This window comes from Pelmatolapia mariae, linkage group LG4 (assembly GCF_036321145.2).
Source record: "Pelmatolapia mariae isolate MD_Pm_ZW linkage group LG4, Pm_UMD_F_2, whole genome shotgun sequence".
Taxonomy (NCBI): Eukaryota; Metazoa; Chordata; class Actinopteri; order Cichliformes; family Cichlidae; genus Pelmatolapia; species Pelmatolapia mariae.
In genome coordinates this window covers 14,237,019-14,253,967 of record NC_086230.1, presented here as the reverse complement: position 1 = coordinate 14,253,967, position 16,949 = coordinate 14,237,019, and the positions used below count along the sequence as shown (strand labels likewise).

The following is a 16,949-nucleotide window of genomic DNA, read 5'->3' as shown; positions in this document are numbered from 1 at the left end:
CTATTAGCAGAAAACTTAGCACATCTAAGTTGAGGGAAAAGGCTGAGCCATTCCAAATTACAAAAGAACTGGATTGAAAATCTGTGACAACAGGTCTTATAGAGTGATGAATGTGAGTTTGAAGTATTTGGTTGAAATTGCTGTCAGGGATGGGAGAGGTCAGGAGAGAAGTGAGTGTCTACAGCCATCTGCAAAATGGTGGAGGCCCTGTCATGTTTTGGGGCTCTATTTAACCAGCAGTGTTGGGGATCTAATCAAGATTGATAAAATTAAAAGCAGAAAGAAAAAAAAACAGAAAAAAAGAACTAGATTAGATTATAATCTATGATGCAACAAAACCTTGAAAACATTTGATTGGTGGTGGCTTCATTTTTCAGCATGACGATGATCCTAAACAATGTAAATGTACGGAAGAGGATTAGGGCCACCAGAAAAAAGTGGGCACGTCTTTTTTCTTCTATTCCAGAATTCTGAGGAAAAAGTCAGAATTCTGAAAATAGTTCTGAGAAAAAAATAGTCAATTCTGACTTTAATCTCAGAACTCTGACTTTTTCCTCAGAATTCTGGAATAGAAGAAAAAATATTAATTTCAGAATTCTGAGGAAAAAAAAAGAAAATTCTGAGAAAAAGTCAGAATTCTGAGATTACAGTCAGAATTCTGAAAATAATTCAGAGGGGAAAAAAAGGTCAGAATTCTGAGGGAAAAAAAGAAAATTCTGAGAAAAAAGTCAGAATTCTGACCTTTTTTTTTTTCATAAAATTCAGACTTTTTTCTCAGAATTCTGTAAAAGAAGAAAAAACAAACAAACATGTGCCCACTTTTTCCCCCAGTGGCCCTAATCCTCTTCCATACTAATCCTCTTCAGTACAACTACAGAATTTTTCCATAACTTGCATGTAAACCATGTAGGAAACATCTAAAAGTATGTAAGCAGCTTCTTATAAACGTATTAGCCCCAGTACATCCTGCAGTGGAAATATTTAATATCGTTGAAGTTTCTATGGTTTAAAGGTCCTTTTTTAGGAAATTCAGGACTTATTTGTAATGGATAGATAGAAGCTGAAAGGCGTATCAGCGGGACCAATCACAGAACTCTAACTCTTTCACCATGACAACAACAGACTGCATATAGAAAATAACACATAAAATTTTAATTAAATAATTATATAACAAATATATTCAAACTGATTATAACGCCGTTAAAAGAAGCAAACAAACAAAATATTTCTTTACATTTTTTGTGTTTTACGCGCCCGTGATGACGCAATCACTGCGCGACGATGCCTAAGAAGATTTATATGAGTTCCCAGCAGGCAGTCAAACGATGACAACAAATTTAAAACAGGCCTTAAAAACCCACTTTGGGTTCGACACCTTCAGGTCTAAACTGCAGGAAGATGTTGTTAAAGCAGTCCACAGAGGTAAGTCGGCTCATTGTTTCCTGTCTGCCTCTCTGTTAGATGAACGTTAGCAAGCTAACATAACTGCCGTTTGTCTTTAGTTTTGAATATGAGGTTCAGTTGGTTTTCACAGGCAGTGAGAGACAGAAGAATGTGTAACACGGTGGTCTCTGTGGTCTTCCTGCAGGTGACAGGGATGTGTTTGTGTGCATGCCTACTGGAGCAGGAAAGTCGCTCTGCTACCAGCTGCCTGCAGTGCTTGCTGAGGGCATTACTCTGGTTATATCCCCGTTAATCGCTCTCATTCAGGTTAGCGTCTGTCTCTAGCTCCTGAGCTCCAATCCAAAACCTTCAAATAAGTTTTGTAGTGTCAGGTTTGCTTTAACCCCTGCTCGTGTTTCTATCCAGGACCAAGTGGATCACCTGAAGGAGTTAAACATCCCTGCCTGCTCCATCAACTCTAAGCTCCCAGTGAGTGAGCGCCGTTTGATCCAGACCGACCTGGGGAGCAGCAACCCGAAGCTAAAGCTTCTCTACATCACTCCAGAGATGGTGGCCTCGCCCTCGTTCCAGCCCTGCCTGATGGACCTGTGCTCCCGTGGCTTGCTGTCTTACCTGGCTGTGGATGAGGCTCACTGCGTCTCGCAGTGGGGCCATGATTTCAGACCAGACTACCTCAAGCTGGGTGAACTGCGGGCTCGATTGCAAGGAGTTCCCTGTTTGGCCTTAACAGCAACAGCACCCAAGAATGTACAGGAGGACATCATTCAGTCCCTGAAGCTGTCCTCGCCGCTTTCTTTTCTTACACCCGTCTTCCGGAGTAACTTGCACTATGATGTGATTTTCAGGGAGCTGCTGCCAAACCCATACGTCCACCTTTATGCCTTCATTAAGAAAACATTATCACTTGGAGGTGGATCTAATGGACAGGTTTGTAGACTGTAGGCTGTCATGTGTTATCCTTTTTACAAACAGAAATGTTCAGATAGAGTAGCGACAGTTTGCCTAAGGGGTTTACATTTTTGGCCACAAGTTTAAAAATACTCATCATGGGCATGAATGTCATGCAAATTCTGAGCTTTTAATTACTTTTTTCGAACTGTTCTTTTTGCATTGGGGAATGATTGTATGTGACTTTAAAAAACAAGAATTGGGTGCAAAATAATTGACTTGGGATTTTCTCTGATCCACACAAGGTCAAAAGTGTAGATACAGGCTCCATAAATAGATACAACCTCTATAATTAAATGATTAAATGTCCCTTAGCAAGTTGCATGTTGACCAGATGCTTTTGGTACCCAACAGTTAGCTTCTGGCATAACTCTGGATGGATATTTGAATACTTATTGTGGCAGAATTGGTAGAGTTCTTTAAAGTGGTTGATTTCCTGATAAAGAGCCGGCTTTTAAGCAAACTGCAAACATTTTCAAAAGAGTTGAGGTTGAGACTTCAGGAAGGCCATTCCAGAAGCGCCAACATGCACAAACATTTCACTGCACAGCATGCAATGAAATTGTAGAAATGTAATGTCTTTGATATGTTGCTTGGAGGTGGTGGTGACTCTCAAAGCAGAGCCAATGAGAACCCAATGAGAACCGGTAAGAGAATAGAAAAGTGATCAGAATTGCTAAATTCTTATCAATTCCTATCCTTAAGCACCACTTATAAAAAGGTTTAAACGACTGAAATGTATTTGAACTTTGCCATTTACATCTGAATTTAAAAAATAATAATAAAATAAAACAAACAAATTTTAAAAAAAAAAGAGAAAAAGTTTTTAATTATTTTTTGAAGCATTTTAGCACCTGTATGTTTTACTTCTAGAATGACTTTTTGTTAAATTTTATTTCAGGATTGTTTGTGTGCCTTGCGTTTTATAACATTTCTGTTGTTATTAACGGCTTAATTGAGCTCACACAGCATTTTCTTGTGTGAATAAAACGGATTTTGTTGCCTAGAGTGGAGGAATAACATTCTGTGCCATTTTTTTCATGCAAACTCTGGCTTAATCAAACTGTCTGGTGTTCGTAAACAGGGTTGTGGGATTGTGTACTGTCGGACCAGGGAAGGCTGTGAGACGGTAGCTCACCAGCTGATGAAGCTTGGAGTCGTAGCTAAGCCGTATCATGCAGGTAAAATTATTTTATTATTATTTTTTTTTACCTTTTTTTTTTTTTTTTAAGAAAAATCTATATAAACTGATCAGGCATAAGATTATGAGCACAGACAGGTAAAGGGAATAACACTCATTAATCCTTCATTGTGGCACCTCATAGTGGGTGGGAAATATTAGAGAGCATTTTGTCCTCAAAGTTCATGTGTTAGCAGGAAAAAGGGCAAACATAAGGATTTGACAAACTCATGCGTAGACGACTGGATCAGAGCATCACCAAAACTACAGCTCTTGTGGGGCGTTCCTGGATGCAGTTGCACCAGAATGCACTATGGGAAGAAGGTGAGCTGGTAGAGGCAGTGTCGTGCTTTGGGCAATGTTCTGCTGGGATCCCTTGAGTGACTTTGACTTGTACCAACTACCTAAGCATTGCTTCAGACTATGTTAACCCCTTCATGGGACTTGTATTCTCTGATGGCTGTGGCCTCTTTCAGCAGGATAATGTGGCATCCCAAAAAGAAAAACTGGTTGAGGAATGGTTTGAGAAGCACAACAACAAGTTTGAGGTGTTGACTTGACCTTCAAATTCTCCAGATCTAACTCCAATTGAGCATCTGTGGGATGTGCTGGACAAACAAGTCCAATCCACGGACGCCCAACCTTGCAACTTACAGGACTTAAAATATCTGCTGCTAACATCTTGGTGCCCGACACCACAGCACACCTTTCTGGGTCTAGTGGAGTCCCATACCTCGATGGGTCAGGGCTGTTTTTTGGCAGCAAAAGCAGAACGAGCACAATATTAGGCAGCTGGTCATGATGTTATGCCTGATCTGTGTATAGGATGCGTAAAATTTAGTGTTTGAGCTCTGCTTTTGTAGGTTTGAAGGCAACAGATCGGACAGGGGTGCAGAATGACTGGATGCAGGGGAAAGTGCTGGTTATTGTGGCTACCATCAGCTTTGGCATGGGAGTAGATAAGGCCAATGTCAGGTGAGGCTGCAAATCCACAGTTATCACTCGCATTCTTCTTGTATCTAGTTTTTTTTTTTTTTTTTTTTTTTTTTTTTTCTTCCATTGTGTATTCAAATGTTTCTGCAGATTTGTAGCTCACTGGAACCTCGCTAAGTCTCTGGCCAGCTACTACCAAGAGTCTGGGCGAGCGGGGAGAGATGGCCTGCCCTCCGCCTGTCGCACATACTACTCCCCGAGAGATAAGGAGCAAATTAATTTCCTCATTCGCCAGGAAGTGGCAAGAAAGCAGGTCAGATTAGCAGCAGAGCAGGGTGTAAAGCTCTTTGTTGCACAGTTTTTAAATGCGTTTAAATGTGTCTGCAGGAAAAACGGGGCTTTGCAAAGGACACTGACAAAACAGCAATGACTGACTTTGAAGCCATGGTGTCTTTTTGTGAACAAGAAGGGTAAGTAAAGTATTCACACATGCGGTGACAGGTTATTATTATTATTATTATTTTTATTATTATTTACATACAGATCAAAGCATAACAGACAATAAGTGCAGGCTTAAAGCATTACATCCTAACATAACGCCTTCACCTGTTCCACAGTATGTAACATGCAGTTTTAGATAAAGAGTGCATTTCTGTTTCTGGACAGCAGAGGGCAGACTTTCTCTCTTACCATCCTTTGAAAGCTGCTTCCTGCTTGAGGCTCTTGCCTAACTCGGAGGTCTGACTGCCAGTTCTCATTCCTTTAGAATGACACATCGTTATGTTTAGAAAGCTCTGAGGAAAAAAAAATCCAATTGGGCTTTCCCAGTCATTTCTCACTGTTTGCCTAAAGTTAGTTTCATACACATGTTCAGTCTTGCATGGTCCGAGACGTTTCTGCCTGATTCACACACAGCTGGAGTTGGCCCTGCCCTGTCCTCAGGGATCGTTGTTGCCCTGTCGAGTGCCGTGATGCTCCAAGGAATGTAGACTCTCCTGAAAGCCTGTTGACTTGAGCAGGTGTGTTTGGCAGCATTGCAGGACATCCTTCACTGTGTTTGGCAGGTGTTTTGTTGTCCAAGGGCTGAGGTTCTTTAGTGCTGCACAGCACAGCATGCAGCCTGTACAATTCTTGTGTGTGTGTGTGTGTGTGTGTGTGTTTCTAAAACACGATCAGGACTCGCTGTGTGGAGAGCTTGCAGTTGTGTCTGTTTTTGCTCAAAGGTCGGAACCCTTTAGTTTCCTCTTGCGACAGCAGCAGCTGCAGCAGCCGCAGCAAAAGCTCGCGCAGGTCACCACTGTGATGAGTAGGACTACAACTGTGGGAGAGCAGCAAATAAACAATGTCATGACCAGCTTATTGATGAAGAAGCAATGTGGGGGAAAAAAAACATCAACAAAAAACTCACGAATAAAAGTTAGCAGGACGAAGAAAGCTCCCAGCTCTATGGGGTTGGCGTTGGGCAGACCTTGAAGCTTGACCCAGATTCTGTCAAGGATGTTCAGCGTCTGTTCTCTGGCATCCATCCTAGTGAAGACAGGTATACAGCACCTCTTTTATTTCCCTTGCAATCTGCGTATGTCTCCTGTTGCTCACTGGTGACACTGTGAGTGGGGCGAGGTGGAATTGCTATTTACATGTCAGAGCTAAGCAGTTTTTCAGCCTGTGGTTTAGTGGGCGGGTTGTCATGAGAAGGCAGGAATCTCACTGTCCGAAAAGAAACGTGTGTCTGATAGAAAGTGGTAAATGCACTGGTGCTTTTTCTGTGCCTGAATAATTTTAATTCAACTGGGTTTAAAAGTGTTCTGGAGGAACAATATCCTGCTCTGTCGTGCAGGCTGTAGGAGGTGGGGATCGAACCGCCGACCTTCCGATTAATAGAGAAGCTGCTCTGTTTATGAGAGTATCATAAACAGACAGGCTGATTCACATATGGGTTGAGTTAACAAGAGGAACAGAACGAGGCCCTTCTCTGTGATAAATGTGTTAATCAGACGGCTCTGCAGACACTTCAGTGTGTGCAATGGGCGGTGGTAGGGTGGCAAGTCATTGAGCTGGTGCTGAATTGCTGGAATGGGTGTGACAGCGTGTGGCATTTCTAGTTTTGAGAGTTCTTTGTAACTAACACTTGCAGTACGAGGCATAAAAGGATAAAAACTGTTGAAAATAACTACAATATGAGTTATTGCACTGGCATTGAGGACAAAGCCTGGAAACTTGGGGGTCAACATGATGTCTTGATAATTCAGAGGAGTTACGGTAGCATATCCTTCTGATCACATGCTTTTGAGTATTATAGATGTAAACATCCTGGTTCCAGAAGTGTGGATAAGGTGGTAATACTATCCAAAGTACACTGTTAGAAATCAGGATACTGTGGCTTACCTTAGCCAGGTTTCACAGCTTTCTTTGTTGGTTATGTTCTCAGTGGCCGAGCTGGTGACAGATCAGATCAGGGATCAACTCCACCCACTGGATCTGTAAACCTGCACTGTGTAATTTATGCAAGTGTATGTGTCTCATGTTCCTTGTCAGAAACCTGTATCACATATACTCAAAACCAGGATGAGATCGGGGGAAAATTTGCATGAACACAAACTAACTTGTCCTTCCTGGCTTTGAAAATTTAAATGTGGGGAAAGGTTGTGCTGCATTGCTTTAACTGTGTATAAGTGTAATGTGTTGTTTCCAGTAAAATCCAGTAATACATATCTGCTATGCTCACTGGAAAAAGGCCACAGAGCTAACTCAGTACTTTTATAAAACAGTTTAAATGGGCCACATGTATTGCAGTGTATTATAGCTATACTACACACAGTGGTGTGGGAAATTAATGCTACAAAATATTTTCATGCTATTTTTTTAAAAATCCTACTGTGGAAGTGTAAGTCAGGAGAAAAGGAAGGAGAACTTTATGATTTTCCAACCATGCGGGCTGTTCCTACCTGAGACCGTGAGCTTGTGTGGAACGCGATGCTGATTAATAACAGATTTTGGAGCTGACTGTATGTTTGTTAAAACGATGAACAGTATTTACAGATCACATGCATGTGACTCTGAGAAATTCTCTATTGTTAAACACATTTTACACGTTCTTCTACCTGAATTGTTTTTCTCATGCTGCGCTCGCACAGAAACATTTAAAAGCACTTACCTGCTGATCAGAAACTTCTTGTTGTTTCTTTGTTTGTTGTTTAGTTTTTGTTTTTTTGTGAAACTTGGCCGAGCCTAAACTGTCAGAAATCGCAAAACCAGTTGGCAATTAGGAGTCGGTTGGGAACGTATCATTCTCTTCTTTCCCCTGACGGAGCTGCCAGCTGAGTGCCTTTGCTTTAGGCTGCGTGCTTATTTGCTTATGGGGACGTCATCCAGAGGAGGAGTGGTGCTCGGGCGAGCCTGAGATTAGCAGTGGAGGTTGAGATTATAGTTGAGAGGGATAATTCCACTGTCACTGATGACAAACTGCACGTGAGGGGGGGAAAGTAGACGATAACAAATTTCATTCGGCGCTCTTCTGCCCTCTTTCACGCTGCTCTGACTCCTCAGTCGCTTTGAGTCTTCTCATCTCTTCCCCTCTTCCAGGCTTCTTGTTGCTCCCTTTGTTTGTTTTCTTTGTTTTTTTTTAATTTGTGGCTGTCTCACACACGCACACAGAGTTACTGCTGTGTCTTACTTTTCTTTGTCTGCCTCAAAGGCTGTTTTCTCTTTGATAGTCCTGCTTCACAGAGCTTTGTTTGCCTCTCTGTCGTTCCCCACCTCTTCTAGTGCTTCTCTTTGTTTCATGAAAGGGAAGGTGGCAGCATTTCCACTTCTAGCAAGGTAGCTGGTATGTTGCTGAAATGACTCGTCTAATGGGCTGTTTCCCAGATAGAGGTGCTGGTGTGTGTGTGTGTGTGTGTGTGGATGTGTGAATACTGGCTGTTGCGTAATGCTGGATATGATAGTGTGATACAAGAGACCTTTTTTTTATGAAAAGAAAATCCCTTCTAAAGCAGGGATTGTGAACGGAAACATGCTACAGAGGAAGCAGGTGACCTGCTGTCAGACATTAATAGTATTTATTTATTTTTTCAAAAACCTTGAAATTGTAAGAAAACAACGCTGAACAACTGTTTCCAAATCCAGACTTTGTGCCTCTGCATCCATTCTTCATATCCGTCAATTACAGTTAGTTAGGGTTAGTGTTGATGCAACTGCGTTGTGTTTTTCATGGGACACAGAGTGGCGCTTGACCTATTTCATAACAAAGGTATTGATTATGGGGATTGATGTGGTGGTTACACAACAGCTAAAAGATCAATATTGTGTTTCTAAAACACAATCAGAAAGATGAGATGATGACTTTTTGCAACTGCAAACTGCAGAGTGTGTTTTCTTTAACTCGTCTGTTCAACGGTAGCTCTTTTCTCGTCCTCCCACCAGTTGCCGCCATGCCACCATCTCAAAGTTTTTTGGCAACACGGCGCCGAACTGCGCGGGGGCCTGCGACTACTGCCGTAACCCCAAGTTGGTGCGAGCCCAGCTGGAGAGAGCGGCCACGCTCAGCACCAAGATCGGAGCGGCTCAGAGCAGCGAGCCCAAGGGAGCGTTCGGGTTCCAGCCGGACACTTATGGAGGAGGAAAAAAGGGTTACGGCTTTGAAAGGCAGGACGATTTTTAGTGATGTTGTGTGAAATGTCCCACTTGCATTTATGACTTGATGGTTGATCCTGTAGGTTAACACCGATGTCTTGCTTTGCAGGTATGATGAAGGGGAAGGCTATAGTGAAGATGATCCTTTTAAGAGGAAGAAGGAGTTTTCTGAGCTTTTCAAGAAGCAGATGAGCATGCGGAAGGTGATTACCAAAAAAGAGAGAAAATCAGCTCATACTCTTTGGGCAAAATGTATACATTATTTCTAAATGTAAGGACAGCATCTCCAGAGTGTTTATGTTGTGCCTCTGCACATCTGTAAGCCATCTGGGGCTGCTCAGGCCCTGTAAATGCTGCTTTTGCTAAATGGCTCCCACATGTTCAGTGGAATTTTTACAACATTCGAACTAAAGTATTCCTCATCAGGTCCAAGTGGAGGTTGGCCAAACTGTTTATAACATAGCATAAAAAGCAGGAATGCCATGATTATTAAAAAAAAAAGTAGAAACTGAGCAGGAACAACAAACAAGTCATTATAGTGTGTGGAGAGTTATGGAGGTTATTGATGCCTCAGGGCTTCGTTGCTCAGAGCTTCATTTAAATGGTGCTAGCCTAAAAGTATGGTTCTTTTATCTTCCTTTCTTTACACAGTAAAGAGACATTCTGCACTTCAGCTACAGATGCATAGGTTTTTGGACGATGATAAAATGTTGTTAATTGTGGTGGATATTAAATCAAGCCATCGTGATGCGATTGAAGTGAAAACTTTCAGCTTTAAGTCTGAAAGTTTTTACAAAACTGTTGCATTAACTGTTTGGAAGCTACAGACATTTGTACACACAGTCCCCCTTATCAGAGACCTTTCTGTGTTATTTTCATTAAATGTTAAGCAGAAAAAATATCAGAGGTGGATTCCAAGTGTTCACTGGAACTGTGAATGTGAGCTCCAAAGACACGCTGGAGCAAGTGAGGGAGGCATCATTAGACTGAAAAACCAAAGTAACTATCAGAGAGCGAGAGTGGCCAATCACACAGTCATGTTCTTTCTTAAAAATGCTGAATGCACTGACCAGCTCAGCAACATCAAAACGCCTGAAAAACGTGGATGATGACAGAATTATTTCTATGGTTATAAAAAAACATCCTTAAAACGTCTAAAAAAGTCCTTAACAGTCATCATTAACAAGGTCTAAAATGGAGATGGCTCGATGAATGGAAACAGAAAGGCTAGATCACAACACATCCAAAAGAGCCTGAAAACAGTTCAGCGCAGAGAGAAATCTGGAGAAGGAGAGAAACAGCTCGTGATCAGAAGCATACCACATCACCTGTCAAACATGGCGAAGGCAGTGACATACATGGGCATGCGTGGCTGCCAGCGGATATAGATCACTAGCCTTTATTGATGATGTGACTGCTGATGGATGCATCAGGATGAATTGTGAAGTGCACAGGCCTATACTCTCTGCTCAGATTCAGAAAAATGCTGCAAAACTGATCAGAGCTTCACAGTGCAAATGGATAATGACACAAAGCAACCCAAGAGTTTCTGAAGGAGAAGAAATGGAATATTCTTCAATTGCCAAGCCAGTCAGCTGATCTCTAACCAACAGAGCATGCTTTAAAGTTATTAAATACAAAGCTAAATGCAAAGAGACTCACAAACAAGAAGCAACTGAAGGTGGATGAAGTCCAGGCCAAGCAGCTCAAGGGGGGGAAACGGCAGTCTACGCCTCATCCAAGCATTGAAAACAATCTATATTAGTTTCTCCAGTTCATTTTAATAAACAGTTAATGCAGAATTATTTGATAAACCCCTTGAATTAAATGAGAAAGTCTGCACATTCAGTGATTTTTAAAATCCACTGTGATGTGTACAGAGGCAAAACAACAAAAAATTGCATCGTGGTCCCAAAGCTGTGTATAATAAATGCTCACTGTTGTCTTCTATGTTCTGGCTTTAATACACGTGTGAATACTGAAGGATTCCCTTCTGCCTGTGCTCGTGTTTATTTAGGGTAACGACAGCAGTCAGAGGGAAGAGTTTGTTCCTCCAGGTAACGTGTAACATGAACAGTAAAAATGATTGTGAATAACTCTCTCTGTCCTGTTTTGTAACCGGTGTTATTCTGCTGTGTAGATATTGACTGCCCGCTTAGAGAGGCCAGCAGCCAGAGAATTCCCAAGCTCAGTGTAAAGGTACAAGACAAAACTTGAACACTACGCACACATTCCTCATATCTGCTGCATTTATGAACACGTCCGCAGGAACTCAGCGACTCAGGTCATGTGGTGAGAAAAGCAGCGTAAAAACAAAAACGCAGCAGCTTAAAAGGCTGTGGCTCATTGGTGTTTGACATTTTGTACAGTAAAAGTAGAAAGTGAGCGCTTTCAAAGGCGTTAATAAGATTTATATTGTATTTCAGGCCAGAGAGCACTGCCTGTACCTCCTACAGGAGGCACTTCAAGGCCAGCAGGGGGCAGAAGATGCACTCAAGTACTCATCTAGATTCATTCAGATTTTTTTTTTTTTTTTTTTTTTTTTAAACATTTTTCCTCAAACATAAAATTACTGCAAAAAAATATACATATAACTAACTTTTCTCAAAGTGTCCGCATTTGTCTTTCAGCTCTGACAGTCTGTCCTTGGCCGTGGATATTGAACACGAGGTCTTCAGAAACAGCAAGTCCTCTAACTTGTACAAAGCTGCGGTGCTAAAGAAGGTAAGTGCAGGCTTTTTGTTAATGTCTCATTGCCATATAGAGGGAAATGTTTATTCTTAGCTCTATTATTCTGTCAAGGTAACCGAGATACAGAAAGCGGCACCTGCTTCAGCAGGCCGAGATAAAGGAGAAGGTGCTAGCAGCGGCAGCGATTCCAGAGAAACAGAACTCAAAGAGGCTGGATCCTCCTCTTCATCCTCGTTTTCTGATGAGCCGCAGGGGTTCACGCTGGCATCTGAGGTGTACTCGGTAACATTGCTTTTCTACTTTCCCAGATTTATTTATTTTATTTTATTTTTTTAAAGGAAACTGGAGGTTTTTGTGGCTGCAGAGTATTCAGAGGAAAACATGTTTTCTTTTCCCCCCCAGCTGAAGCGTAAGAGGGTAGGGGCAGGCCAACGGGGCTCTTCTAACCCCTTCATAACTGCTAAGGATTTAATAAACCCCTCCATGTTGGAAACAGGGGATAACAAAGGTAGGACAATCGGCGGATTTTTCAATGGCTGCTCAGGAGAAACCATTATGCAGGGAAAAGAAGCCAACACAGATGCATCATCGCCCATCAAAGCCAAAGCAAATGCCGTCACGACCTTCCTGAGCAGCCCGACTAAAGGAGGCAGAGCCATGAGCAAGAAGCAGCAGAAGCTGGCGGAAGCAGCAAAGAGTTCCCACAACATTTCTCATTTTTTCATGAAGAAACATACTCCAGAGAAAAGCCAGGATGAGGAGGAGATGCCGAGGGAGCCCGAAGCCGCTTTATCTCCCGCTCCAGCTTCAATCTCCCTGGAATACATCGACCAGGAACCACACTCACCTGCTGCATCGGAAGGAGGAGAGAGCAGTGCTGCACAGTCAGAGACTGAGGATGTGATCCTCGTAGAAAGCAAATCTGAGATTATTGTTATACCTGATGATGACGAGGAGGACGGAGCTGAGATTGCAGAACCAGTTCAAGAGACATCTGAGCAGGACCTGACGTCCATCACAGAGTATTTGATTCTTAATTTGATCAGAAATAGCAGAAAAAAGCCTTTTATTGACTTTTAACTGCTTTTTCTTCCCCCTGTTCTCCCACAGACAAAACAAAGACGAAGAAGAACTTAAACCAAGTGAAGAAGAGGTTAACCCAAGTGAAATTCCCGGGGTAGGTGTCTGTCACCTGTCAAACTTTATACACCCACAAAAAATTCCTTCTTAAAACAAGTCTTTCCGCTCAGCAGTTTGAAGCGCCAATCTAGATGAAGTGCTCCAAAAATAAGACTTTTGGACAAATGTATAAAGACAAAATAAGACAAAGTAAAGTTTTAAGAGATTAAAGTTTGAGCATGATAATCTGTCTTACACTCAAATTAGGGTTTTTCCACAGGAAGTCAGTCGGCATACAATTTTAGCATTCACTGTATGGACAAAAGAACTGGGCCACCTACACATTCAGTAACTTATCGTGCATGGAAACTCATGACATGAAGCTCCTGGCACACAGTTTCTGTGCTGATGTTAATGCCAGAGGTTTTGAGCTTGGCAGTTATTCAATCAGCGGAGCTTTAGCAACTTTTACGAAATACCAAATAGCGTGTTTGACAAAGCACCTGAAGTATGCAGGAGTGGGTCGAAATCTGTCACTCTTCAGCTTTCCTTATATTTTCCTGCATTCCTGCATAGCTTCAGACAATATTGAGTTGAAATTATCAGTATAGAAAAACACATTTAGCCTCTTTCCACAATCCACACAAAGTCTCATTTTTGTTCATCGTGATTTTTCTTTTCTATAACAGACTTTGAGCATCAGCATGATGGGGATAGATATTAGTTTTAATAGGAAACTCCTCATTAAAGTCCATGATGTAAAGAAGGGATGTCAAACTCATTTTACATCGTGGGCCACATACAGATCACTTTGATCTTAAGTGGGCCGGCCCAGTGAAACTCCTCTTTCTGATAGTGTAAAGATGTTTAGCCACACATTTAATCCCCGATATATTTAAATATATCTGTACTGTGAACCATCTGTAAAAATCATAAATTTCTCTAGTATGTTGTGAAGGAACGGTAACGCTCTGTTATTTAATGGTTTATCTCTTACTTAGAGATATCTCTTAGGACCATGGGGGGAGGTCTTTATCAGTAGGAAAAGCTATTAAACATATGAAAATACAGTTAAAATTCTAAAATTTATACCATCCTATACATTTTCCAAAGATATCCAGATTGGAGTCTTTGGCAGGCCAAACCATAGATTTCAGTTCTGCCTGGAGTCGCTGAGTCTGACTTTATGCTTGTGAACAATCATGACATGTGTGTCCAGGTGACAGATGACATGAAAACCATGACGGAGTCTCCCCCTCCGGCGAAGCGCAGCCGGCCTGCGAATGGGAGCAGCAGGAGAGTAACCTTCAACCCCAACGTGCAGGAGAGAGCCCTGCACCCGGTCACTGACTCGCCCAAGCCTGTAACGCTTAAGGAAGCAGCTGATATCGTGGTCCGCTACCTGGACCCTTTTTACACTCAGGGAAAGTTTGCCACAAAGGTGAGCGAGTGCTGTGTTTGTAAAAAAAAAAAAAAAAAAAAGTAGGGTTGCGATTAAAAGCAGAATGATTAAAATTCTTTCTTTATTTCGCAGGAGCTGTTTAAGTCTTTCGCTCGGTACTTGTCTCACCTTCTTACAGAGGGAAGGAGCAGGGGGAAAGGCCAAGGTAAAGGGTGCATGGGAAATTTCTAACTTGCAGTTTGCTTTGTGTGCTGGTCCTCTTTAACTCCAGCCTCTGGGTCCACAGTGAAAGCAGAGGCCAAGGCTCTCATCAAGAAGTTCTTCAGCAGCGTCCAGCGCTGTGAGAGCGAGGCAGACTGGAAGCACCTTAAAAGACCTCACAGCTGTAAAACCACAGCGAACAGTGAATGAATGGGGGGAGGAAATATGTAGCCCTTCCTCTTTGACAGTGCCTAAACTTCTCCGGTTACGATGACCTCAGGCTTTGTCACAGATGCCTGCTGACGAGGTTTATGGTCCACTTGCTGCTATTTTGTTATTCTTTTAAAATGTTTTCCAGGATGGTTGCTGATACTGTAACTTAGGTTAATAAATAGTAAGCAATAAAACAGGGACAATTTTACAGCCAGAGAGATCAGACAGACGCATGTGTGAGACTTCTTTTCAAACTGCAAACTGCGTGTAATTCACATGGTCTTATTACATCACAGTGCAGAGTTATGCAGACCCAGTGGTGCTTGGAGCAGGAAGCCAGCTGAGGTTTTTCACAGGCTTCTCATAGCAGGAAAAGCAGAGGTGTAATTATTGGCATTCAAACAACTGCGTGCGATTTTAAGAAAGCTGGTTTGGGGATCTTCTGATGTTGCCATACTGGAACACTTAATCCCTTCTCTTTTTGTCTGGGTTTTTTTTTTTGTGTGTGTGTGACTGACAAGTAAAGGTGTGTCAGAAAGCTAAAATACTGGTTTGTTGTACAGTGTCTGCAGCTGTCTGTTCAGGAAACATTAAAAATGCCATCACAGCTGTCCTCTGATATCTGTCTGTCACGTTTAAGATGACATTTGTGGTTGGGTGGTGTTTAAAGATGGGGTCGTGAAGAGCAAAAAGACTTTGAAGCTGTTATCATTTTCTTTTTAATAATTTTTTGTGCTATTAAAAAGGGAATAAATAAGCCATGATTTCCCTGTTGGTGTTTCTCTGACACAAAATGATTAGAAAGTTCAAAGTAAGTCATTGAGATTTATTCTCTGGGGACCGTGTGTGTGTGTGTGTGTGTGTGTGTGTGTGTGTGTGTGTGTGTGTGTGTGTGTGTGTGTGTGTGTGTGTGTGTGTGTGTGTGTGTGTGTGTGTGTGTGTGTGTGTGTGTGTGTGTGTGTGTGTGTGTGTGTGTGTGTGTTTCTAAAACACGATCAGGTCCAGGTCCCCACGGGGTTGAAAGCAATTTTCACACTCAAAATGTGGTTTTAGTGTCAGGGTTACAATTAGGTTATGGTTAGGTTTAGGGTCAGGGTCAGGGTTAGGCATTCATTTTTGATGGTTAGGGTTAGGGTAAGCGGCTAGGGAAAGCATTATGTCAATGGGATGTCCCCACGAGGATAGCAAACCCGCACGTGTGTGTGTGTGTGTGTGTGTGTGTGCGCGCTTTAAGTCAATGGGGGAATAAAATGCACAAAAACACATGTTTTAATGCTTCTGTTTCTGGCAGACTATTTTACTTGCTCTTAAATTTTATGTTTTTGTTTTTTCGTCTTAAATACTGGAACCAATTTTTTTTTTCTTTTTATTCATGCAATCTACTGTGAAACAGTCCAGCTTGAGTTTTCCTGTATTTAAAAATATTCTGTCTCTCAGCAGGGGGAGAATCTGTGATGCAGCAGGGCATTTTATTTTTCTTTTCCTTTCCTAAAACATGGTTTCCAATGATGAAAGCATATAAAAGGCGACAGCATCAGTCCCCACAGTCGGGAAGAAACCCAAAGCAAAGATGGCCACTGAGGCCCAGCTGTGGGGAGTCCTGGTGGCCACAGTGGAGCCACTCTGTGCTGCAGATTGTTCACAATAAAGTCTGTGTCGAATACAAAGTACCAAACACAGTGTGAGATGTCTCTTATTATTGTTATTATTAACTGTACAGGAGACGTCCCTGATGGGGACGCTGTCAAGTAAACGATGATGTCATCTTTAGTAGTGCTGCTTTCAGGAACTCCTGCTAACGTAGGACTCAAGAGCCTCCCACACTTTTTATGATTAAAGTCATTGCTTATGTTGGTAAATAGACAGTAGTCAACATGATTTATGAAGAGGGTGTGTATAAAATAAAGAAATGAATTGTTTTTAATCTTCGTCATTATGTGTTAATTTACCTACATTATAAAGAATACAGCCCTTTTTGGCCACTTAAAATGTGTTTATAGCACCATTGTGTTTTACTTGTTTCAATTTCTGCTGCCCCTTTTGGCCAGATCTCTCTTTTGTAAGCTTTGGATAGTGGCTGGATCAATCCAAATATCAATAGTATTGATACTAACGCTGGTATTGGTATCGGCTCGATATCGATATTTGCAGTATTGCACAGCTAAAATGGTCTGTTAAAAAAGTCTATTAGCCTCGCTGATAGGGTAAAAACAGCACTGAATTCTT

The 16,949-nt window shown here is 41.9% G+C and overlaps 1 protein-coding gene and 1 long non-coding RNA gene across 4 annotated transcripts; one reads left to right on the top strand and one right to left on the bottom strand.

Annotated features, from left to right (window-relative positions):
* Positions 1-1,282: 1,282 nt before the first annotated feature.
* On the top strand, positions 1,283-16,398 carry recql5 (RecQ helicase-like 5). The gene is made up of 19 exons (XM_063471546.1): positions 1,283-1,422; positions 1,589-1,710; positions 1,810-2,331; positions 3,437-3,533; positions 4,396-4,507; positions 4,616-4,778; positions 4,853-4,935; positions 8,888-9,109; positions 9,207-9,300; positions 11,115-11,154; positions 11,238-11,296; positions 11,524-11,594; positions 11,728-11,821; positions 11,900-12,070; positions 12,191-12,810; positions 12,899-12,965; positions 14,127-14,348; positions 14,442-14,514; positions 14,596-16,398. The coding sequence occupies exons 1-19, from the start codon at positions 1,326-1,328 to the stop codon at positions 14,718-14,720; spliced, it is 3,054 nt and encodes a 1,017-aa protein (XP_063327616.1). The 5' UTR covers positions 1,283-1,325; the 3' UTR covers positions 14,721-16,398.
* LOC134626060 (uncharacterized) lies at positions 4,968-8,316 on the bottom strand. 3 transcript variants are annotated; one of them, XR_010093791.1, is made up of 4 exons: positions 7,620-8,316; positions 6,851-6,956; positions 5,874-5,992; positions 4,968-5,783 (listed from the first exon to the last, which is right to left on the bottom strand). It is a non-coding gene; the product is annotated as an uncharacterized LOC134626060 (long non-coding RNA). The 3 variants fall into 3 exon arrangements; XR_010093789.1 differs by having other exon boundaries at positions 6,851-6,901; XR_010093790.1 differs by lacking the exon at positions 6,851-6,956.
* Positions 16,399-16,949: the final 551 nt, after the last annotated feature.

Coding starts and splice junctions, on each gene's coding strand:
- recql5 (XM_063471546.1), top strand. CDS start 1,326: ATGACAACAAATTTAAAACAGGCCTTAAAAACCCACTTTGGGTTCGAC. Junction 4,779..4,852: donor AGGAAGTGGCAAGAAAGCAG/GTCAGATTAGCA, acceptor ATGTGTCTGCAG/GAAAAACGGGGCTTTGCAAA. Junction 12,811..12,898: donor GACCTGACGTCCATCACAGA/GTATTTGATTCT, acceptor GTTCTCCCACAG/ACAAAACAAAGACGAAGAAG.